Source organism: Hemibagrus wyckioides, linkage group LG25 (genome assembly GCF_019097595.1).
Source record: "Hemibagrus wyckioides isolate EC202008001 linkage group LG25, SWU_Hwy_1.0, whole genome shotgun sequence".
NCBI classification, from domain to species: Eukaryota; Metazoa; Chordata; class Actinopteri; order Siluriformes; family Bagridae; genus Hemibagrus; species Hemibagrus wyckioides.
This window is the reverse complement of record NC_080734.1, coordinates 3,717,263-3,742,940: the sequence shown is the minus strand read 5'-3', so window position 1 is coordinate 3,742,940 and position 25,678 is coordinate 3,717,263. Positions and strand designations below refer to the sequence as shown.

General features: G+C 41.3%; 2 protein-coding genes across 4 annotated transcripts in view; one reads left to right on the top strand and one right to left on the bottom strand.

Annotated features, from left to right (window-relative positions):
• rgs6 (regulator of G protein signaling 6) overlaps positions 1–20,558 on the top strand; it is a 153,475-nt gene extending 132,917 nt beyond the window's left edge. The window contains exons 13-19 of the mRNA XM_058379627.1: positions 4,078–4,188; positions 4,581–4,706; positions 7,264–7,450; positions 9,716–9,805; positions 10,645–10,698; positions 11,311–14,930; positions 20,326–20,558. Coding sequence (XP_058235610.1) covers positions 4,078–4,188; positions 4,581–4,706; positions 7,264–7,450; positions 9,716–9,805; positions 10,645–10,698; positions 11,311–11,361 — 619 coding nt within the window. The 3' untranslated portion in view covers positions 11,362–14,930; positions 20,326–20,558. The remainder of the gene's footprint in view (positions 1–4,077; positions 4,189–4,580; positions 4,707–7,263; positions 7,451–9,715; positions 9,806–10,644; positions 10,699–11,310; positions 14,931–20,325) is intronic.
• dpf3 (double PHD fingers 3) overlaps positions 17,885–25,678 on the bottom strand; it is a 53,264-nt gene continuing 45,470 nt past the window's right edge. Inside the window, exons 8-12 of one of the 3 annotated variants that reach the window (XM_058379643.1) lie at positions 25,331–25,471; positions 25,111–25,239; positions 20,546–20,658; positions 20,320–20,401; positions 17,885–20,131 (exon numbers count right to left, since the gene is read on the bottom strand). In XM_058379643.1, coding sequence (XP_058235626.1) covers positions 20,064–20,131; positions 20,320–20,401; positions 20,546–20,658; positions 25,111–25,239; positions 25,331–25,471 — 533 coding nt within the window. In that variant the 3' untranslated portion in view covers positions 17,885–20,063. Of the gene's footprint in view, positions 20,132–20,319; positions 20,402–20,545; positions 20,659–21,886; positions 22,322–25,110; positions 25,240–25,330; positions 25,472–25,678 lie in introns of those variants that run through there. The other 2 variants (XM_058379644.1, XR_009203586.1) reach the window with 2 other exon arrangements.

Genomic DNA, 25,678 nt, shown 5'->3' with positions numbered 1-25,678 from the left:
CACAAACATCACACACATCATACACATCACACACACCACAAACATCATACACATCATACACATCACACACACCACAAACTTCATACACATCATACACACATCATACACATCACACACACCACAAACTTCATACACATCATACACATCACACACACCACAAACTTCATACACATCATACACACATCATACACATCACACACACCACAAACTTCATACACATCATACACATCACACACATCATACACATCATACACATCACACACACCACAAACATCATACACATCATACACATCACACACACCACACACATCACACACATCATACACATCACACACACCACACACATCATACACATCATACACATCATACACATCACACACACCACACACATCACACACATCATACACATCACACACATCATACACATCATACACATCACACACACCACACACATCATACACACCACAAACATCATACACATCATACACACATCATACACATCACACACACCACACACATCACACACATCATACACATCACACACACCACACACACCACACACATCATACACATCATACACATCACACACATCATACACATCATACACACATCATACACATCACACACACCACACACATCACACACATCATACACATCACACACACCACACACACCACACACATCATACACATCATACACATCACACACATCATACACATCATACACACATCATACACATCACACACACCACACACATCACACACATCATACACATCACACACACCACACACATCATACACATCATACACATCATACACATCACACACACCACACACATCACACACATCATACACATCACACACACCACACACATCATACACATCATACACATCATACACATCACACACACCACACACATCACACACATCATACACATCACACACATCATACACATCATACACATCACACACACCACACACATCATACACACCACAAACATCATACACATCATACACACATCATACACATCACACACACCACACACATCACACACATCATACACATCACACACACCACACACACCACACACATCATACACATCATACACATCACACACATCATACACATCATACACACATCATACACATCACACACACCACACACATCACACACATCATACACATCACACACACCACACACACCACACACATCATACACATCACACACACCACACACACCACACACATCATACACATCACACACACCACACACACCACACACATCATACACATCATGCACACATCATACACACTGTCTGTGTGAGTGTCTGTCTTCATCTCTGTCTGTGTGAGTGTCTGTCTTCATCTCTGTCTGTGTGAGTGTCTGTCTTCATCTCTGTCTGTGTGAGTGTCTGTCTGCATCTCTGTCTGTGTGAGTGTCTGTGTCTGCATTGCTGTCTTTGTGAATGTCTGTATCTGCATCTCTGTCTGTGTGAGTGTCTGCATCTCTGTGTCTGCATGAGTGTCTGTCTGCATCTCTGTCTGCGTGAGTGTCTGTCTGCATCTCTGTGTCTGCGTGAGTGTCTGTCTGCATCGCTGTCTTTGTGAGTGTCTGTATCTGCATCTCTGTCTGTGTGAGTGTCTGTCTGCATCTCTGTCTTTGTGAGTGTCTGTATCTGCATCTCTGTCTGTGTGAGTGTCTGTATCTGCATCTCTGTCTTTGTGAGTGTCTGTATCTGCATCTCTGTCTTTGTGAGTGTCTGTATCTGCATCTCTGTCTGTGTGAGTGTCTGTATCTGCATCTCTGTCTTTGTGAGTGTCTGTATCTGCATCTCTGTCTTTGTGAGTGTCTGCATCTCTGTGTCTGCGTGAGTGTCTGTCTGCATCTTTGTGTCTGCGTGAGTGTCTGTCTGCATCACTGTCTTTGTGAGTGTCTGTATCTGCATCTCTGTCTGTGTGAGTGTCTGCATCTTTGTGTCTGCGTGAGTGTTTGTCTGCATCCCTGTCTGCGTGAGTGTCTGTCTGCATCTCTGTGTCTGCGTGAGTGTCTGTATCTGCATCTCTGTCTGCGTGAGTGTCTGTCTGCATCTCTGTCTGCGTGTCTGTATCTGCATCTCTGTCTGCGTGAGTGTCTGTCTGCATCTCTGTGTCTGTGTGAGTGTCTGTGTCTGCATCACTGTCTTTGTGAGTGTCTGTATCTGCATCTCTGTCTGTGTGAGTGTCTGCATCTCTGTCTGCGTGAGTGTCTGTCTGCATCTCTGTGTCCGTGTGAGTGTCTGTGTCTGCATCGCTGTCTTTGTGAGTGTCTGAATCTCTGTGTCTGCGTGAGTGTCTGTCTGCATCTCTGTCTGCCTGAGTGTCTGTCTGCATCTCTGTGTCTGTGTGAGTGTCTGTGTCTGCATCGCTGTCTTTGTGAGTGTCTGTGTCTGAATCTCTGTCTGTGTGAGTGTCTGAATCTCTGTGTCTGCGTGAGTGTCTGTCTGCATCTCTGTCTGCGTGAGTGTCTGTCTGCATCTCTGTGTCTGTGTGAGTGTCTGTGTCTGCATCGCTGTCTGTGTGAGTGTCTGCGTCTCTGTGTCTGCATGAGTGTCTGTCTGCATCTCTGTCTGCGGGAGTGTCTGTCTGCATCTCTGTGTCTGTGTGAGTGTCTGTGTCTGCATCTCTGTGTCTTTGTGAGTGTCTGTATCTGCATCTCTGTCTGTGTGAGTGTCTGTATCTGCATCTCTGTCTGTGTGAGTGTCTGCATCTCTGTGTCTGTGTGAGTGTCTGCATCTCTGTGTCTGCGTGAGTGTCTGTCTGCATCTCTGTCTGCGTGAGTGTCTGTCTGCATCTCTGTGTCTGCGTGAGTGTCTGTCTGCATCTCTGTCTTTGTGAGTGTCTGAATCTGCATCTCTGTCTGTGTGAGTGTCTGCATCTCTGTGTCTTTGTGAGTGTTTGTCTGCATCTCTGTGTCTGCGTGAGTGTCTGTGTCTGCATTGCTGTCTTTGTGAGTGTCTGTATCTGCATCTCTGTCTGTGTGAGTGTCTGCATCTCTGTGTCTGCGTGAGTGTTTGTCTGCATCCCTGTCTGCGTGAGTGTCTGTCTGCATCTCTGTGTCTGCGTGAGTGTCTGTATCTGCATCTCTGTCTGCGTGAGTGTCTGTCTGCATCTCTGTCTGCGTGAGTGTCTGTATCTGCATTTCTGTCTGCGTGAGTGTCTGTCTGCATCTCTGTCTGTGTGAGTGTCTGTCTGCATCTCTGTGTCTGTGTGAGTGTCTGTGTCTGCATCACTGTCTTTGTGAGTGTCTGTGTCTGCATCTCTGTCTGTGTGAGTGTCTGCATCTCTGTGTCTGCGTGAGTGTCTGTCTGCATCTTTGTGTCTGCGTGAGTGTCTGTCTGCATCACTGTCTTTGTGAGTGTCTGTATCTGCATCTCTGTCTGTGTGAGTGTCTGCATCTCTGTGTCTGCGTGAGTGTTTGTCTGCATCCCTGTCTGCGTGAGTGTCTGTCTGCATCTCTGTGTCTGCGTGAGTGTCTGTATCTGCATCTCTGTCTGCGTGAGTGTCTGTCTGCATCTCTGTCTGCGTGAGTGTCTGTATCTGCATCTCTGTCTGCGTGAGTGTCTGTCTGCATCTCTGTCTGCGTGAGTGTCTGTATCTGCATCTCTGTCTGCGTGAGTGTCTGTCTGCATCTCTGTGTCTGTGTGAGTGTCTGTGTCTGCATCACTGTCTTTGTGAGTGTCTGTATCTGCATCTCTGTCTGTGTGAGTGTCTGCATCTCTGTCTGCGTGAGTGTCTGCATCTCTGTCTGCGTGAGTGTCTGTCTGCATCTTTGTGTCTGTGTGAGTGTCTGTGTCTGCATCGCTGTCTTTGTGAGTGTCTGTGTCTGCGTCTATGTCTGCACCTGCGTCTGTGTCTACGTCTGCATCTGTGTCAGTGCTGCAGAGTAAGAAATCATGTGTGAGGGAACAGAATGTGGAAAGAACCAGCACTTAACCCTTTGACATCTTCTCTATCCTACCACAGTTATTTTCAGCACTCAGTGTAAATCCAGCGTTAGCTTCTGAGCAGCTCATTCTGATGTAAAGCTTTTCCCTAACAGGCTGATAAGCTACACCGAGCAGTACCTGGAGTATGACCCGTTCGTGTCCCCCCTGGAGCCCTCCAACCCCTGGATCGGCGATGACATCACTTTCTGGGAGATGGAGGCCAGGTTGGATTCTTTCACCTCTACAACACATTATCAGCACACCTCATCTCTCACTTTTTTTTCTGCTCTGGATCTGCTTCCTTTTGATAAGACAAGCTTAAAATAAACTATAAGATAATGAGAAAGTTCAAGTTCAGATGAATAGCGTGTCTCTGTCGACAGCGTGGGTGTTAATTTTAATTTCCTTTAAATATAGCTCCGATTGGTCATCACTGACACCATCAGGGTAAATTATGTAGAAATCCATTTCACCCCGAGCGTATAATCCCTGCTGTGATGATTTATTCAGAGTGATTAATTACAGCTTAAAATTAGGTGCACTGATGGACATTTATGAGAAGCAGAGATAAATTCTTCGTCTCTCTCACTTCTTATTCTGCTCATCCCTCCATCAGCAAAGACCCAAGCCAGCAGAGGGTTCGGAAATGGGGATTTTCTATGGACGAGGCTTTGAAGGATCCGGTCGGCCGTGACCAGTTCCTTAAGTTCTTGGAGTCTGAGTTCAGCTCGGAGAACCTGCGGTGAGAATACCTTTTCTTCTTTTCTTCTTCCCTTCCACTGATGTTCAGCTCCTGAGCTTAGATATGAGGTGAAGCTCACATTAGATAAAATTCTTTCCATTGTAATGTATAATTTGGCTTTAAAGGCATATATTTAGAAATTACAGCTTCTGTTTTTGAGATACATTAGAACCCTAAATATGTAAACGATCTCAAAAATGCTGTTTATGTAAATGAGTCCAGATCAAGGATATCTAGGAAAAGTAGTCGCTGATAGAAGATGAGACGCGTCATTATGGTGACTCCACTGTACTCATTTCCATATGTGGACTCCAAGTCATGGGACATGGGAATTTGCATCTTTAACCAGTAACATCACCTTCATGTGTAGCTGTAATAAGGTCATGTTTTTCATCTTCAACATTCCTGATAAGTACCTATCCTTGGCTATTAGCTGTTAACGATTGCTAGTAACATACTAATGTTAGCTAGAATGTTACCTAAATAGTTATTTTAACATCACTGCTATTTGACAAGTCCAAAAAAAAGGTATTTATTTGTCCTTGGGAATCCCAGATATTAGACCTTTGGACTAATTTCCATAAATTCCCAAAGGAAAAATCTATTAAAGCTGTCACTTTTTGACCAATATTCAAACATCCAAGTATAATTTGGCCAGACGAATATTAACGTGCAGCCTGAGCACATTAGACAGATTTTAATTTTGCTGTTTAGCCTCCGATCCAGCAGGGCTGCCCTAAAAGTTTGGAATTTCCTCTTGACCCATCAGTAAACCAACAGCAGCAGGAAGTTAGAGAGAGCCACAGACGAGCAGATCAGCACTAATCATACAACCTTGTATAAGGGAAAAGACACTGAAAAGAGTGCTTGGTTTGCAGTAGCCATTTTGGGAGTGGGGGGGGGGTGTTGGATGGTGAAACATATTCAAACGAATTGCGTGACAATTAACTTGATTTTTCAACAAAAAAAAAGTGACATCCTTAAAATCTAAATGTTTGACGGACATTTTTGATATTCAGGTATTTAGCTCTGAAAATTAGAACTTAGATTTTTCATATGGTATGTTTTCCCTATGACGTTCAAAATATCTCCAAAAAACGTACATTTTAAATATTCACCTTATAAACTTATATTCGTGTCCGTGCTCGATAGTCCTTGCTGGCGATGGAGGATGGTTTAGTGAGTCAGAGTGGACCAGTGGGTGTCTCTGTGTGAGGCCAGTCTGGGACAGGAAGGCCCTGAAGTGTGCTCTCGAGATAACATGGAGGTCAACCTGGACTGTGTAAGAGATAAAAACGCTTCCCGGGTCTATTCACGCTTCTATCCTCTCTGGCACTATCTTCTCGTCTGAATCGAATCGCTTCAGGGGGGCGCTGTCTCTCCCAGGCCTCGGCCACTTATGAAACAGTGAGCAGAGTGGATATGATATGGACTCTCCATTCTCTGGCTCTCCCTGGGGCTCCTTAATAGCCTAAAATGCTTCAATATTGCAAGCTGGGTGAGATCAATAGAGATACGGTGGAGTGTTATGTGGGGACAGAGAGGGGAAAGTGAACATTTTGCCTCTTCCATATCTCCCCCTCTCTCTTTGACTTCCATTGCTAGTCCTAAGTACCAAATGTTCTCCCAGCAACTTGTGGTTTATGAGTGCACTAATGGAAAAAAGTACCACTCAGGCCGTGTCACATAATGTGCCAGTGCTCCATTTCAAAATGCAGCTCTCTAATACATTAAGGTCATGTTTAATGATTTGTTTGTGCAATTATTATTATTATTATTATTATTATTATTATTATTATTATTGTTGTTGTTGTTGTTGTTTATTTAATTAATTATTTAAAAAAAAAATTATGTGTAACCTGACTAATACAGATATCTTTAATTTAATTTAATTTAATTTTATTTTATTACAAGATATCCATTGTTTTTTCTAAAAGATTTTTTGTTTCTTCAGTGGTTTATAATTTTATTCCTTTTTTTGTCTCCATTTTTTCCTCTCATCCTATATTCCTAGTCCCAAGGTGTTGATTCATTTTCTATAAATGCAGCTCAGAAAGAAGAGCAGCTTCATATTAATTGTTTCTATAGTAACATCTCAATTACTTCATATAAAAAAAATTACAAATAAAAAAAATAATAAATGTAATCACTGATATAGTGTAGTGTGTTTATTTAAATGCAGTTTTATTTATGTCCGGTGTGGCAGTCTGAGGTAAAGCTGTAACTTTCTGAAATCTTTAGAAAGAGAAATGAATATGAAGCTCCGCCCCTTTAGACATCAATGCAACCAAATCGGTTATGCTACTGGTTGAAGATGCAAATGGTCGAGTTTAGGTCAGGTAACTTTTGTTTAACTGAGAGTTTGGGTGTATAAATTAAAGCCTGCTGCTCTTTAATATTTAATGAGATATGAATTTAATTTCTATGAAAAATTCTCTGAGACGTTCATCAATAAATTGTGACAAATCTACTCAGTACCATTAGTCTAAGTGAAATTCTTTAATAAATGTGACTCCACATTTATTAAACCTGACTGCTTTTGGCTGCTTTCCTTCAGATTCTGGTTGGCGGTGCAGGATTTCAAGCGACGCCCCCTGCAGGATGTTCCTGCTCGGGCTCAGGAGATCTGGCAGGAGTTTCTTGCTGAAGGTGCTCCGAGCTCCATAAACCTGGACTCACACAGTTATGAGATAACCAGCCAGAATCTCAAAGACCCTGGACGCTACAGCTTTGAGGACGCACAGGCAAGAGAACACGTTTTAAACAACTTCCTGTGATATGCACGAGTCACGTCTCCAGAAAAAGTTTTTAATGCAAAACGCAGCTATCAAAATTATTGGCACCCGAAGTTAATATTAAATTCCATATACTATCTAGAAGCATCATTGACTCATTTCTGTTCTGTCCTGCTATCCTGATCAGATGATGTAGTAATAATAATAATAATAATAATAATAATAATAATAATAATGTATTGGTGTACATTCTCTCTATTCCAACACTGTGAATTTGTTAAGATAGAGCCATCATCAATCCATAGCAGGTCACCGAATCCATATATGGAAATAGGAGTGTGTCTTTGAGACCAAACTCACTAAGACCAACCTGGTTACTGGTTGAAAATGTAAAAGAACAAGTCAGTGTCTCTGCATTGGTTTGTCTTAGGAACTGTAGCTGAAGATGTGGGCGTGTCTTTGGTCATATAGGAAAAAGAGAACAGCTCTACACTATATTGCCAAAAGTATTCGCTCACCCATCCAAATAATCAGAATCAGGTGTTCCAATCACTTCCATGGCCACAGGTGTATAAAATCAAGCACCTAGGCATGCAGACTGTTTTTACAAACATTTGTGAAAGAATGGGTCGCTCTCAGGAGCTCAGTGAATTCCAGCGTGGAACTGTGATAGGATGCCACCTGTGCAACAAATTCAGTCGTGAAATTTCCTCGCTCCTAAATATTCCACAGTCAACTGTCAGCTGTATTATAAGAACGTGGAAGTGTTTGGGAACGACAGCAACTCGGCCACGAAGTGGTAGGCCACGTAAACTGACGGAGCGGGGTCAGCGGATGCTGAGGCGCATAGTGCGAAGAGGTCGCCAACTTTCTGCAGAGTCAATCGCTACAGACCTCCAAACTTCATGTGGCCTTCAGATGAGCTCAAGAACAGTGCGCAGAGAGCTTCATGGAATGGGTTTCCATGGCCGAGCAGCTGCATCCAAGCCATACATCACCAAGTGCAATGCAAAGCGTCGGATGCAGTGGTGTAAAGCACGCCGCCACTGGACTCTAGAGCAGTGGAGACGCGTTCTCTGGAGTGACGAATCTCACTTCTCCATCTGGCAATCTGATGGATGAGTCTGGGTTTGGCGGTTGCCAGGAGAACGGTACTTGTCTGACTGCATTGTGCCAAGTGTAAAGTTTGGTGGAGGGGGGATTATGGTGTGGGGTTGTTTTTCAGGAGCTGGGCTTGGCCCCTTAGTTCCAGTGAAAGGAACTCTGAATGCTTCAGCATACCAAGACATTTTGGACAATTCCATGCTCCCAACTTTGTGGGAACAGTTTGGAGCTGGCCCCTTCCTCTTCCAACATGACTGTGCACCAGTGCACAAAGCAAGGTCCATAAAGACATGGATGACAGAGTCTGGTGTGGATGAACTTGACTGACCTCCACAGAGTCCTGACCTCAACCCGATAGAACACCTTTGGGATGAATTAGAGCGGAGACTGAGAGCCAGGCCTTCTCGTCCAACATCAGTGTGTGACCTCACAAATGCGCTTCTGGAAGAATGGTCAAAAATTCCCATAAACACACTCCTAAACCTTGTGGACAGCCTTCCCAGAAGAGTTGAAGCTGTTACAGCTGCAAAGGGTGGACCGACGTCATATTGAACCCTATGGATTAGGAATGGGATGTCACTTAAGTTCATATGCGAGTCAAGGAAGGTGAGCAAATACTTTTGGCAATATAGTGTATGTGGGTGTGTTTTACACCATAGATATCGATGTGACTGTCTTCGAGTCCACATATGGAAAAGATCAACATGAGTGGGTGTGTCCTTAAGACTGTAGATGGGGATGTGGGTGTGTCTTTGAGTCCATATATGGAAATAAGACCAACTTTAGTGGGTTGGTTAAGACCATAGATGGGGATGTGAGTGTTTCTGAGTCCATATATGGAAAGGAGACCAACTCAGGTGGGGGTGTCTTTAAGACCATAGATGATATGTGGGTGTGTCTTTGAGTCTGCATATGGAAATAAGACCAACTCAGGTGGGTGTGCCTTTAAGACCATAGATGGGGATGTGGGTGTGTCTCTGAGTCCACATATTGAAATGAGACCAATTTAAGTGGATGTGCCCGTAAGACCATAGATGGAAATTTGGACATAGATTTGAATCCATATTTGGAAACGAGACCATCTGAGTGGGTGTCTTTAAGACAGACAATATACAGAAGTCTTTGCATTTCCAGGATTTCTTCCTTCATCCTTCATCTTCTCTTCCTCAGGATCACATCTACAAGCTGATGAAGAGCGACAGCTACACCCGGTTCTTACGCTCCAGCGCTTACCAGGACCTCCTGCTCGCCAGAAAGAAGGTGTGTGGGAACTCGAAACACAAAATGATTCACGACAAAGTTTTACTGAATTCTGACACAGAAACTATACCTGTGAGCACAAGGTTTCAATTCATGTCTTATAATCACAATACAGTGGAACCTCAGCATAGGAATTGAATTTGTTCTGGAGGTGAGTTCTTAAGGTGAAAATGTGTATTATAAGATTATGTGTATTATGTGTACATTATAAGAAATAATGTAAATGTAGATAATCCGTTCCAGCTCCCAAAAAAATGACCAATATTCCCAATATGAAGCGTATGTAAACTGTATGTCTGTATGCTTACAAAGAACTGACCCAAGCCAAGCATTCCGTATCAAGGCTCCTCACAGGAAGTGGTGCCACCAAGCTTGGGCTAAAAATAGAACAGACCGCCCACACCACCAATCTGTCAACAAAAACACCCCAAAAATCATGTAGCTTGCTGCATGCTGAAGACAACGTTGGTATCGTGGGTTGAGTCTTTCTAAACAGCTTTCACTGACTGGAAAAAAATTTGTAAAATTCGGAAACCTCGCTTCGGTTGGCTTTCTACTGACGCTAACAAGTTTTGAAAGGCGCCCGGACGTACACGCGACTTGGCCGGTGTGCGGTTCGGTTCGTATACCGAAAATGCTTTTTTTGCAAAATTTCAATGCTTAAGGCGAAAACTCATAGGCGAGGGCATTCAGATGCCGAGGTTCCACTGTACTTATTTATTATCAGGAAATCATTTTGGATTTTATTGACATCACCAGATATACACAGGTCTTTCTCCTTGGTTTGGCTTCGGACACATCCTCTGAGCGTGTATGTGTTTGTGTGTCTTTTTAAACAGCCTGAAAGTGAGCAGGGCCGCCGCACATCTCTGGAGAAATTCACCCGCAGTGTGGTGAGTGAACACACTGCACACTCTGGTGATTCAGGCTGTAATACACCACACACACACACACACACACACACACACACGGATAAAGAGACTCTTCCACACATCAACAACGAATAAGAAGGAACTATAGCTGTCTTGTATTTCAACATAATTTGACACTGTTGAACTCTTTCTCCATGTTTTTGCTGAGATGAAAGTATTGGCACCCTTGGCTTCATTTGGGTTACTTAGCTCAGTGCTGCATCCTGTCATGGAGACAAGCCACAGAGACTAAAATATCCTAAATAATAATAATAATAAAAAAACTGGCTTTTAGGTTTCGTATGAAATAAAACCAGCTTCACTAATTGTGTCCATCCCTAGCGATGATGTAGCCTCTAGCAGTTTATGTGCTGTTACTAGGATGAGAAACATACAGGAATTTGACTAGACTGAAGTTATTTCTGAAGTTCTGTATGTGTTTGTGTTCTGCAGCTCCTGTGATTTTTAGACCTTTTGTTTGCTCCCTGTCCTCAGCTCAGGATTGTCGCCTAGGCCTGTGCAGTAGTAGCTCCAGTGGTTAAGTCACTGTGTTGTATTATCATTGATTTAGTCCTGGGTTGTTGTGTGTTTCAGGGTAAGTCTCTGACAGGGAAGCGTCTGACGGGCCTCATGCAGTCGTCCTGACGAGCCCCGGGCCGTGATTAACCTTGTTAAACCCGGAGGAGGAAGCAGAGGAAGCGGCCCGATGCTGTTCGGCGATACAGCAGACACACCGGCCGTCTGCTTCAACTCAACGGCGTAGCCACAGACTCTACGGCATGCAATAAGTCAACGAAAACCTTACAAACGTGGACTGTCTGTATTTAACCCGATTATATCCAAACCTCCGATATGAGATAACAAAAGACTGCGCATATGAATGTCAGGTTTTTATTTCTGTCTACTCTGTACCAGCAGTGACCAAGGGAACAAAACACTCACTGCTTTAATGGATATTTAAACAGTCTGTCGTCTACTTCATCCTCTTTTCATGACATGGAGCAGAAGAAGAGCTTTCAGTCCCAAACATTCCACAGGAGAGAAAAGATCCAAGGGCTTTTCGGAAGCCGTTCCTCAGCGAGGATTTGCACAGTGTTTGTTTCGTCCGGCGTCCAGCGTCTTAAGTGTTATCCCACGCAACGCAACTCGGGTTTATTTTCATACGTTTCAGAAAATCTCACTCAGAGACCTTTCTACGTTGGTTTAAACTTTTCATGTTTAGACAGGTTCATGTGAAATAGCTAAAGCAAACTTCTTTTTTTAAAGATAAAAATCTAGTACATCTGTAATGTGTGTGTGATTAACATGAGGAGGAATTTGGGTATATTTCCCTGCACTGATAAACAAACAAACAAACCAACAAACAAACAAATAAATAACATAGGGAGCGCTTTTATAGGAAAATAATCAATGACTAAATAAAGTTATTGTTTCCACACCAAAGTTGATTACTTTCCCAAAACAGTGGTAAATGTTTCATTCCTCTCATACCCCAGGAATTTCCTATGACCACTAGGGCATGCTGGGAAGCCTGGCGTTTCCATGGGAACTGAAATAATCTGTTGGAGTTGGTTCCATTTTCAAAAATGACCAAACATTTGTATTCTGTGAACAGGGAAAAAAACATAAATGTGGGAATTTTACAGATCTGGCAACACAACACTGCTACCACTACACTGACCCTTAGAGTTTGGAGGAACCTGATTTTTCACCAGAGTCTATTATTTGTGGTAATCACACATATGGTACAGATGTAGAAGATGGAAAATAAGGTGGAAAAACACTGGAGTTTCCTTTTAGGTGCTTTCACACTACCAAAAATAAGCACAGTGACTATTCTTTATATTTCTTGACCAATCAGATTGATTATTAGGGGTTAATGAGCAATTATGAGATAATATGAGATAATATTTAATTGTTGATATTTGAAAGTGGCAAAAGAAAAGAACAGCGTACGATCAGCGGGACGTTTGTTGGTATGCACAATGATGTTACAGAGACATGCTGATTTGATGGCCGATCAACGATACCGATTTTAAGAATAAAGTCGTAATATTTCACGAAAAATGTAGTATTTTAAGGATAAATTGGAAATATTTCAAGAATTAAGTTTTAATATTTAGATTAATTATATATATTACCTACACTGCGTGTCCTTCTCTATCCGCCCTGAACAGCGTCTAAGATCGGAATAAACGTGTCCCAAATTGCAGCGTGTTGAAATGAGGGTCCCTGAGTTACTCTGGTGGTCTGCTATTTCAGGTATATACTATTTCTGGATCCGTGGCTACTTTCACAGCGAATGTTACCCACAATTCCTTGCGCAAGAGAGGAGTATTGAATGAAGAAAAGCTTGAATGCAGAAGGGAGTGTGTTTACGCAGACGGTTACTAGGCAACAGCCCGGTTTAAATCTTTACCTTAAATGACAAATCTTACGTATCCTGGTAGTTGCGTTATAAACTCTTTGCTACACGTTTAAACGTATTTATTTTCCTCACAGAATGAGCACATCCCTTTAGTCCGTAGGAGAATCAGGCGATCTGGGACGTAGCACAAAAAGGCATCGTAGCTAGGTGATGTGATGTGATGCCTTCGTCTTCATTTTCTTCCTCAAGATCTACACCAAACACCAAACACCGTCCTCACCTCCAGAGTTACAGCAAACTTTTTTTTAAAATTTCCGCTGCTCTCATGCTTGGCTTCGCTAGCTACACCATGCTAACTGGGATCGTTAAGCACGCTGTTTGAGGTTAAGGCAGTATTTTTGTTTCTCTTTTTTAATAATGAAAGTGTGAAAGCAGTGTTTCAGAGGTGCTTTTGAGAGGTGAATGTAGACGGACAGCACAATGACCACAAGTTTTACACAATATTCATTCCACCTTACATAGGAACTAATAACACACTTCTACTTTAACCTATCTCATCTAAACCTCTTTATCTAACCTGCCTGCCAAAATGAAACTGTAAATATACTCTGAATGTAGAAGACACACACACACAAATACACACACACACATTCCTTTCCTAAGAGTCTCTGCCAGCACCAGAGGACCTCATGCTCGGACTAAGGCTAAGTTTCCCGTCCAGCGTTGTCTCTTTTACAAACAAACAACCAACAAACAAACAAACAAACGCTGCCATTTCAGGAAGCTGTGTATCTTAAAGCGGTTCATGAAGCGCCATCACTGCCAGAGATGCATGGAGACAAACAAAACTAAAAGACACTCTGAAGGACTCATCGGCCCATAATCAGCTCATCATCAGTGTGAGGTGAGGCGAGGCGAGGCACCTGCTGTGAGTGAGGAAGTCTCCTCCTCCTCCTCCTCTCCCCCCGTCTTCGTCTGGTCCTGCTTTGTGAAACGATATGAAGCGTGTAACATAGTCCGTGTATTTATCCTCACTGCAGCCAGTGCGCACATAGAGAATGCTGTGTAGAAAATCCAGAGCGATTATTATTATTATTATTATTATTATTATTAGAGGCACAACAAGCACAAAACTATGCATGGGACATTTCTAAAAATGGATTTTACAGCTTTTAGGGGTTTATTTTTCTGTCTTTTTTTTGTTGTTGTTATTTTTTCCAGAGATAAAGATATTAGAAGTGATGAACGAATAGAAGGATGTCACGTCCCGAATAAATCAATAAATAACCAATAAACAGCTCAGCGAATCAGAGTCCTGGGTTTATTTTTCTATCATTTGATATCTATAAAGTTTTGGCACCCCTTTGTGTTTGTAACTGTTATAGAAAAGCTTCTTGTTTCATTAAGATTGCAGATTCTAGATCCTGAAGCTTGTGGCCAGAAAAGCAAACGTAAAGATCTTAAATGCACAATGTCATATAGATAAAGTGACATCATGAAACTAAAGGAAGCATTTAATCTAAAATATATTAATGTTTATTCATATTTATATTGAACTCTTTATGTAATATCTGTGATGTTGATGTCCTGAGGGTTGGTGTTCTTCTGGAAACTAAAAACAGGAGTTTCTTCTCACTCATGAGGAGTCTAGAAGTATCAGATACGCTGCTGCTAACGCTGGACTCAACGTCCCAGAATGCCGTGCAGCTGTGTATAACAGAATGCTGATGTGGAAGCTGACATGTTTGAGCAGAGTGAACAGATGAGGAAGTGAGAGAGATGGAGTAAACGTGTAAAGGACTAAAGAGCCGCCGCATCTCTCTTCATCGCTCACCGCTATCGGCAGGTAACTAAAAGGCATTGTGGGTAATGTAGGAAAAAATATATTTAAAAAATTCATTTTTGATTATGTGTTCATGATAAAGATGATTGTGAATTTTTTTCTCTAAAGTCATGATTTATTGGTAGAACAGTGCTTTGAATCAGTGAGTCGGTTCATTTGACTCAGCTCATTAAGAAGAGTCGACTCTTTTGCTTCCCAAATGACTCCTTGGCATTTTTTTTTCCTTTAAACTACAAAAAGGGAAATAGTGTGATGAGTTTTGTTCGCAACAAGATCAAATTTCTTGACTCTAGTCAAAAAGACTAGTATTTCATATTAAGAGATTACAGTACACCAAATTTAAGATGATTAAACCTTTTTGGACACATTTCACTGTTTTAAATGTTCTTGTTCTGTTCAGATTATTTTGTTTATTATAAACATTTTTTGCTAATTTCCAGAAAGAAGCGAATTAATCTGCCAATAAAATTAGCAAATAATAATTGTGTAAAAAATTGTAAAATATGTCTAAAAAGGAACAATAACAACAATAATAATAATAATGACAATAATAGAAAATAATAATAATCTTGTATTTTGCTTGTTGTAATCTAAATAATAAATAAATAAATTTGACTAGATAGTTTAAGATCGAGTTTAGATCTGAGTAATTTTTAGCAGTGAGTATATCACACACACACACACACACACACACACACACACACACACGCATCTATCAACTGACTCCTGACTCACTCAGGCATTAAAAAAGACATTTTCATAGAATTTATCATTTCAGTTATATATATATATATATATATATATATATAGTGTCGTGTTTTTATTTAAGATGTGCAGCCAAATTAAGGTTATTTTATTTAATATAAGGTATTTTTATTTAACTCAGAATGCTGAATTTGCCACTTTTATTCAAATATTAAATCTCCCTCACAAAGAGCTCACTTTTTTGACAGAAACACAAACTGACCGCTGTAGAATTTCAGAAATAAAATAAAAAATAAATAAAAAAATCACTCGTGTTGGAGGTGTAACGATGGTTTTGTTCTTGTGAGATCTTCCAAGTCCACATTTATTTATTTATTTATTTATTTATTGGTTTATTTAATGCACCTGTTTTTATCGAAGGCTGTGTTTTACCTGTAGTCCTTGGACAGAGTGTTAGAAAGTCAGGCTGAAGAGAAATCTGTAAAATTGAAATGATGAAATTATTGAAACTATACACATGCAAAAATAAAAGATAGATAGATAGATAGATAGATAGATAGATAGACTATATTGCCAAAAGTATTCGCTCACCCATCCAAATAATCAGAATCAGGTGTTCCAATCACTTCCATGGCCACAGTTGTATAAAATCAAGCACCTAGGCATGCAGACTGTTTTTACAAACATTTGTGAAAGAATGGGTCGCTCTCAGGAGCTCAGTGAATTCCAGCGTGGAACTGTGATAGGATGCCACCTGTGCAACAAATCCAGTCGTGAAATTTCCTCGCTCCTAAATATTCCACAGTCAACTGTCAGCTGTATTATAAGAACGTGGAAGTGTTTGGGAACGACAGCAACTCGGCCACGAAGTGGTAGGCCACGTAAACTGACGGAGCGGGGTCAGCGGATGCTGAGGCGTATAGTGCGAAGAGGTCGCCAACTTTCTGCAGAGTCCATCGCTACAGACCTCCAAACTTCATGTGGCCTTCAGATTAGCTCAAGAACAGTGCGCAGAGAGCTTCATGGAATGGGTTTCCATGGCCGAGCAGCTGCATCCAAGCCATACATCACCAAGTGCAATGCAAAGCGTCGGATGCAGTGGTGTAAAGCACGCCGCCACTGGACTCTAGAGCAGTGGAGACGCGTTCTCTGGAGTGACGAATCGCGCTTCTCCATCTGGCAATCTGATGGACGAGTCTGGGTTTGGCGGTTGCCAGGAGAACGGTACTTGTCTGACTGCATTGTGCCAAGTGTAAAGTTTGGTGGAGGGGGGATTATGGTGTGGGGTTGTTTTTCAGGAGCTGGGCTTGGCCCCTTAGTTCCAGTGAAAGGAACTCTGAATGCTTCAGCATACCAAGACATTTTGGACAATTCCATGCTCCCAACTTTGTGGGAACAGTTTGGAGCTGGCCCCTTCCTCTTCCAACATGACTGTGCACCAGTGACCAAAGCAAGGTCCATAAAGACATGGATGACAGAGTCTGGTGTGGAGGAACTTGACTGGCCTGCACAGAGTCCTGACCTCAACCCGATAGAACACCTTTGGGATGAATTAGAGCGGAGACTGAGAGCCAGGCCTTCTCGTCCAACATCAGTGTGTGACCTCACAAATGCGCTTCTGGAAGAATGGTCAAAAATTCCCATAAACACACTCCTAAACCTTGTGGACAGCCTTCCCAGAAGAGTTGAAGCTGTTATAGCTGCAAAGGGTGGACCGACGTCATATTGAACCCTATGGATTAGGAATGGGATGTCACTTAAGTTCATATGAGAGTCAAGGCAGGTGAGCGAATACTTTTGGCAATATAGTGTAGATAGATAGATAGATAGATAGATAGATAGATAGATAGATAGATAATTAAACAATAAATAAAAATAGAGAGATAAATAAATAAAGATACATAGATAAATAGATGAATAATTAAAAATGAATAAAAATAAATAGATAAATAATTAAAGATAAATAGATAAATAAATAAATATGTAAATAAATAAATAGATAAATAAACAATACACTTAAAAATAGATAGATAAATAAATAACTAAATAAATAAAAACAACAAAAATATCTCTATATATTTTGACCCAGGTCTTTTGCCTCTGTGTGGTTTATAAGCACAACTTTATTCTACAACTCTGGCTTGTTCTGTCTTCTTCAGTGTCTGATAGAAACATTGCCTAATGTCCCTCAGTGACCTCTGTGTGCTCCTCTGCTGCCCTCTAGCGGCAACCAGCACAGTTACACTCATCCAACATCCATCATTTTTTTTTCACTTTTATTTTATTAACCTGCAAAATTACAAAAAAAAAAAACAAACATAAACAGAGAAAAAGCAACAAGAAACAAACCACAGAAAGAAGGGAAAAAAACAGGAAATTGTTTATAAAAAAATCTCTACTAACATAGTGTCTGCTTCTCAAGTCGGCCATTTTGAAAAACTTTCAAACTGCATTGTCTGTTGGAGTCTTTTGCCAGGAAGAAATAAAATATTCAGCAGATGTGAAGAGCGCTCTTGATGAATCGGCTCTGAAAATAGAGCTTCTAATGCATTATAGAAAACGGAGCAGGAAGGAGAGGAGACGAGGAGCGAGAAGAAATCCGGACACAAAGCCAGACGCTAATATAGATATATATATATATACATGATGAGGGAAGAGAAAAGAGCAGGGGGAACATTATCACTAATCTACACACTAAACAACAATACAACAACTTTAATCATGTCTGAAATCCAAATCTGCTAGATTTTGAGATATCTATTATGAGACACTATACTGCCAAAAGTTTTGGGACACCCCTCCATATCATTGAGTTCAGGTGTTGTTTTTCAGGGGTTGGACTCGGCCCCTTAGTTCCAGTGAAAGGAACTCTTAATGCTTCAGCTTCATACCAAGACATTTTGGACAATTTCATGCTCTTTGTGGGAACAGTTTGGGGATGACCCCTTCCTGTTCCAACATGACTGCACACCAGTGACCAAAGCAAGGTCCATAAAGACATGGATGAGTGAGTTTGGTGTGGAGGAACTTGACTGGCCTGCACAGAGTCCTGACCTCAACCCCATAGAACACCTTTGGGATGAATTAGAGTGGAGACTGAGAGCCAGACCTTCTCATCTTACATCAGTGCCTGACCTCACAAATGTGCTTCTAGAGGAATGGTCAAAAATTCCCATAAACACACTCCTAAACCTTGTGGAAAGCCTTCCCAGAAGAGTTGAAGCTGTTATAGCTGCAAAGGGCGGGACAACTCCATATTACATTCATGTGCATGTAAAGGCAGGTGTCCCAAAACTTTTGGCAATATAGTGTGTTTAAAGTGTGTATAGAATTTAAAGGGGCGGTTTGTAATATTTCTGCCTTTAACACTGAGGTTTAGTTGAAATAAATCACCGGTTGGTTTTTTAATAAGTTTTTTTTTTTAAAGTGGGCGGAGTTTAAGGCTAATGAACAGATGTGAGGTGAGTTCAGTGTGTTGTGAAACTGAAGCGTCTTTAAAATGACAGTTCTCGAAATATATATATATATAAAAATCGAGTGCATTAAAATACAATGATTTAAAAATAATAATTTGGATCTTTTTAGTGTGAAATGATTTAAAGCAGATGTTCTCTGAGATCTGAGTGTGGAGATCTGTGCAGCTGGATTTCCTTCTGGTTTCTCCTGACCTCTGGAGCTCTTTATTTATTTATTTTGGAGTTGTGAGGTAGACTTCTGCAGGACGTGTGTGTGTGTGTGTGTGTGTGTGTGTAGAGATGAGATGATGGAAGACAGTGGAGGATGGTGATGTGGTGTGTGTGTGCTGTTTGTGTGTGTGGGATCGTTGTCTTTGGTGTGTGTGTGTGTGATAAGTGTTTGTGTGTGATGAGTGTGTAGTGCATGTGTGTGTGAGATGTGTGTGTGTGGGATGAGTGTGTGTGTGTGGGGGGGGGTTGGGCGAGTGTGTAGTGTGTGGGATGAGTGTGTGTGGGACGAGTGTGTGTGGGATGAGTGCGTAGTGTGGGTTGAGTATGTGTGTGTGTTAAGTGTGTAGTGCGTGTGGGTTGAGTGCATGTGTGTGTGTGTAATGAGTGTGTAGTGTGTGTGGGTTGAGTGCATGTGTGTGTGTGTAATGAGTGTGTAGTGTGTGTGTTGGCTGAGTGTGATGAGTGTGTAGTGTGTCTGTGGGATGAGTGTGTGTATGTGTGTGTTTGAAGAGTGTGTGATGAGTGTGGGTAGTGTGTGAGATATGTGTGTGTGGGATGAGTGTGTGTGTGTGTGGGATCAGTGTGTAGTATGTGTGAGTGTATGATGAGTGTGGGTAGTGTGTGAGATATGTGTGTGTGGGATGAGTGTGTGTGTGTGTGTGTGTGTGATATGTGTGTGTGATGTGTGGTGTAGAGATAAGATGATGGAGGATGTGTGTGTGTGTGTGATGAAGGAGGACGCTCTTTACGCTTCTCCAAAAGCAGACGCTTTGTCCTTCAGTAAGTCCAAACAAAGATGGCAGCTCCAACTTCCTGTACAAAAGAACAGGACATTTACAGCATGAGTGTGTGTGTGTGTGTGTGATGTGCACGTACATGTCTTTGTGTGTGTGTGTGGGGGGGGTGGAGTGTGTAGTATGTGTGTGATGACTGTGCTGACGTGTGTTGTTAGTGCGTGTAAATGTTATTTGTGTGTTTGTGTGTGTGTGTGTGTGTGTTACCTTCAGGTGGCTGAGTCATGGGAGGTTTGAGGCAGTACATGTGATATCCCCGATCACAGTCATCACAGAACAGGAGCTGATCCTGAGAGAGAGTTACACACACACACACACACACACACACACACACACACACACACACACACACAAACACACACACACTCACTCACTCACTTCACCAGTGTGTGACAAAGCTAACGATGAGCACTAGAGTGTTGTGAGCTCTTACGTCGTTCTCAGAGGTTCCACACAAGCTGCAGGATTTACACTCGATACACTGCCACTGGTACGTCCTGACCGCCGCCATCATGTTCTCTGTGAACTGGAGACACGTCGGATGACCTGGACAGAGAAATGGACAACACATTACACACCCCTCAGTGTGTGAGTTTAGCTCCCTCTGCTGCCTGTGAGGCAAAGTGCACACACATACACACACACACACACACACACGTGTTAAACACAGACTCGTGTGAGGAATAAAACAGTGTGTGTCACGATGTTATAGAAAATGAATCAACAGCTGGACAGTGTGATGGACAGAAGTGCATCCTGAAGTGTTTTATTCCTCTTACATCCCAGCAGTCTGACGAAGCCTGGAACATTCCAGAACCACACACTGAACTTTTATCCTTTTATAGTTACCTTTAATGTCCAGGAAACACGTCACTGTGTCACTTCTATTATAACAGCTAGAAAGTCACCACCAGCCTCCTCTCTGTCTGTTTGTCTCTCTCTCTCTTTCAGTCTGTCTGCCTCTCTCTCGGTCTCTCAGTCTGTCTATTTCTCTGCCTGTCTCTCTCTGTCCATCTGTCTCTCTCTCTCTGTCTGTCTCTTTCTCTCTGTCTGTCTCTTTCTTTTTGTCTTTCTGTCTGCCTGCTTCTCTCTGTCTGTCTGCCTATCTCTTGATCTGTCTCTCTCTATTTTTGTCTCTCAGTCTGTCTGTCTCTTTGTTTCTCTGTCTGTATCTCATCTGTCCATCTGTCTCTCCGTTTCTCTCTCTCTGTCTCTCTCTTTTTTCTCTCGCTCTGTCTTTCAGTCTGTCTGTCTTTTCGTTTCTCTGTTTGTCTGTCTCTCTCTGTCCATCTGTCTCTCTGTTTCTCTCTCTCTCTCTGTCCATCTGTCTCTGTTTCTCTCTCTCTCTGTCTCTTTCTTTTTGTCTTTCTGTATGTTTCTCTCTCTGTCTGCCTGTCTCTCTGTGTCTGCCTCTTGCTCTGTGTCTCTCTGTCTTTCTCTTTGTCTCTCTGTTTTTCTCTCTGTCTATCTTTCTCTCTCTCTCTCTCTCTCTCTCTCTCTCTCTCTCTCTCTGTGTCTCTTTCTGTATCTTTCTCTCTCTCTGTATCTCTCTCTATCTCTCAGTGGTTATAAGGGGTTATGTACAGTAGGTGTTATGTAGCGATATGAACACTGCTATTAAGTAAATAAAGAAACTGGTAGAGAAATGTCATGTTTTGTATTGAAGACCAGGGAATGCCACTCATTCTTTCTGTATTTTCCTGTCAGGACCAGAGAGTTTTACTGATTGACTGATTGACTGATTGATTTTTCTATGCCTCTGATTGGCTCTTACCTCTCGGCTCGGTGTTTTCCTTCCAGAACCTTCTCACAGGTCAGCACAGATCTTCTCGATTTCATATCCAGTTTGATAACAATCTTGTGATCTTCTTTTCAAACTCCATAAATTTACAGATGGTTTTATTTCTTTCCTTCTGTCACTTGACAGAAATCTATAATAACTGAGAAAAAAATGGAGAATTCCTTGTCTCCAACCCAGACTTCTTTAAAGACAAGGCTGAAAATCCAATATCCAGGACGCAAAACGTAAAAATCCCTCAATCCTGGTGTTCTGATTGATTCTTCCGTCTATCTTCACCGCTGTCGTCGTCCGACTGCAGCCTGTCCAGCTCGTCCTCCCCGAAGCCGTGAAAGGTGGAAGCCTCGCTTTCAGAAGTGTCACAGAAAAATTCCGGAAGTCTGTCTGGTCTCGTCTCACTCCGGCGTCCGGCTGACACGTACGATGGACGTATGGTCATCGTGGCAGAAACACAACACAAGCAGTCAGCCAGGCTTCAGTACGCTTCTCTGACTCAACAGTTAAACATATACGAAGCCTGGGAGATAATGCCTACAATACCATAAGCTATACTATAAAGCTAGCTTTTTCTTCTTCTTATTATTATTATTATTATTCATTTCCCTTATTACCTCTCTCTCTCTCTCATGAGGAGGAAAACAGTTTGAGAATGAGTGACACATCCACAGGACATTAAACAGAAATCATTAAAAATGTGGAAAAGAAAATGGAGAATGAGGGAAAGTCATGAGTGCTAATGTTCAGAACACATGAACAGTATATAATAAAAAAAAAATGTTTCGGTCCTTCCCACAGATTTGAAACCACTCAGACAAAACACAATGAGAGTCTTATAATCTGAAAATACACACAGAGGATGAACAATCACAAGCGCATGCTGCCAAACAAACAAAGCTCCCAGGTTCAGTGCACAACAATACAGTGGAACCTCAGCATTCACATTTTTGCCTGAAGAATTGAAATTTTGCAAGAAATTTTCATCTCCATACAAAGCATTTTCAGCATATGAAAGAACCGAACGCCGGCTAAGTCACGCATACGTCCGGGAGCCGTTTAAAACTCGTTAGCGTCAGTGGAAAGCCAAGCGAAGCGAGTTTACGAATTTGTTTTCAGTCAGTGAAATCTGTTTAGAAAGACTCAACCCACGATACCAACGTTGTCTTCAGCATGCGTTCAAAAGCTAGGTGATTTTTGGGGTGTTTTTTGTTGATAGATTGGTGGTGTGGGCGGTCTGTTCTATTTTTAGCCCAAGCTTGGTGGCACCACTTCCTGTGAGGAGCCTTGACATGGAATGCTTGGCTTGGGTCAGTTCTTTATAAGCAGACATACAGTTTACATACGCTTCATATCGGGAATATCAGTCATATTTTTGGGAGCTGGAACGGATTATCTACATTTATTATTATTTATTATTTCTGATGGGAAAATTCGTTTCACAATACACATTTTCACCTTAAGAACTCTCCTCCAGAACAAATTAAATTCCTATGCTGAGGTTCCACTGTATAAATAACATCATCCCTATGAGTTAAGCAGAACATTCTCACATAAAGACTTACATCATGTCCGTGATACATAATTCTAAGTGAAATCACTCATGAAGCTCTGTCAGTAATGCAGCTACACATCACAGCTTGATTTTAATGCAATAAGGGTTATCGTTTCTACAGCAACAGCTCATTCATAGGAATTATAAATGTGTGTAATCAGTGAGGTTTTCTTATTCTAAGGAGACATTTATGGAAGGAGTCTCCAGTGTCAGCGCTTTGTAACAGTAACAGTCAGAGGTAAAGTTTTACGTTTTTTATGCTTTAGGTTTTACGACTTTGTGACGTGACAAGCTGAGAAACTTCAAGAACGAGAGAAAAACCATGTGGATAATGTAAACTTATTATGTACACATTTAATATATGAACAGAATTGCTGTGGTGTAAGAGGAATAACGCATTCAGGTTAAACTGTTGGAGAAACACACTCTGGAATAATCTAGAAGATAAAATGTGACGATGATGATGATCAAACTTCAATGAGAATCCAAACCACAACCAAGTGTGAACATAATGCATGTAAAGGGGAATGTAATGGAATATTCCACACATAGTGTGTTAAAATAAATGATGCTTAGGGTGGATTTCAATTGGTTAAGAAAGATCTTATCCTTGAAAAGTTATTGCGCTGCATTGCTAGATGTAGTATAGGAACAGAAGTATAGTATCTGTAGTGTAGAAACTCTAGTATAGTAAATGTAGTATAGTAATTGTAGTGTAGTATCTATATTACAGAAGCTATAGTGTAGTAACTGTAGCATAGTATAAGTAGTGTAGTAACTTTAGTATGTTAAATGTATACAATAACTATAGTGTAGTATCTGTAGTATGGTAATTGTAGTGTAGAATCTGTAGTACAGTAGCTATAGTGTAGTGACTGTAGTATAGATTCTGTTGTGTATTAACTATAGTGTAGAATCTGTAGTATGGTAACTGTAGTGTGGTATCTGTAGTATGGTAAAGTATACAGTAACTATAGTGTGGTATCTGTAGTATAGTAACTGTAAAGTACTATCTGTAGTATGGTAATTGTAGTATAGTAAATGTAGTGTAGAATCTGTAGTATAGTAACTTCTAAATGTATACAGTAACTATAGTGTGGTATCTGTAGTATAGTAACTAGTAGTATGGTAAATGTATACAGTTACTGTAGGATAGAATATGTAGTGTAGAATCTGTAGTATACTGACTATAGTGTAGTATCTTTAGTATGGTAAATGTAGTGTGGTATCTGTAGTATAGTAACTAGTAACTGTAGTATGGTAAATGTATACAGTTACTGTAGGATAGTATATGTAGTGTAGAATCTGTAGTATACTGACTATAGTGTAGTATCTTTAGTATGGTAAATGTAGTGTAGTATCTGTAGTATGGTAAATGTGTACAGTATCTGTAGTATGGTAAATGTAGTGTATTAACTGTAGTATGGTAAATGTGTACAGTGTCTGTAGCATAGTAATTGTAGTGTAGTATCTGCGGTATGGTATCTGTAGTGTAGTATCTGTAGTGTGGTATCTGTAGTGTAGTATCTGCAGAATCTATAGTATACAGTAACTAGTATGGTAAATTTAGTGTAGGATGTATAGTATAGTATTTGTAGTACAGTATCTGTTGTATAGTAAATAATGCTACCAAAATGATGGTCAACCCCACCTGAGCGTCCACAGTCCGAACATGACACCAGCTCCTCGGCTTGGCCAGTCTTCCTGTTAGAGCCCGAGTCCCCGAGACAGAAGTCACAGTAATCATTAGCGATGACTCCACTGTCAGGTCCCTTCTGCACTATATGATTTATACGAGTAAAAATAAAAGTTGGGTTAGTTCACAGTCAGTCAGGACACGGTCACCGTCACAATGCTTGCAGTTAACTTACACTTGTGGTTTTGAGTCTTATTTTCCGGTGGTGATTGAGGGATCTCAGGTTCTCTCTCCTCCTCTCCTTCCTCCTCAGCCAGGTGTGTGTGGGTGTAGTGGTAGCTCAGACCGGGCCGGTTCTTATAACGCTTACCACAAACTACAACACAGTGAGTCATAAAGTCAACCTGACTGCAAACTCTGATCTAAAAATAGCACAACGCTAAACTTCTGTTTTAGCTGGGATGCTAAAATGCTATGAGGGAGCAGACTAGATGTTTCTCATGAACTAAAGAGAACTAGAGAAAACTATATCAAGATTATGATGATCTTTAGAAATTAATTCTTAAGTGAGCACAAAACATGC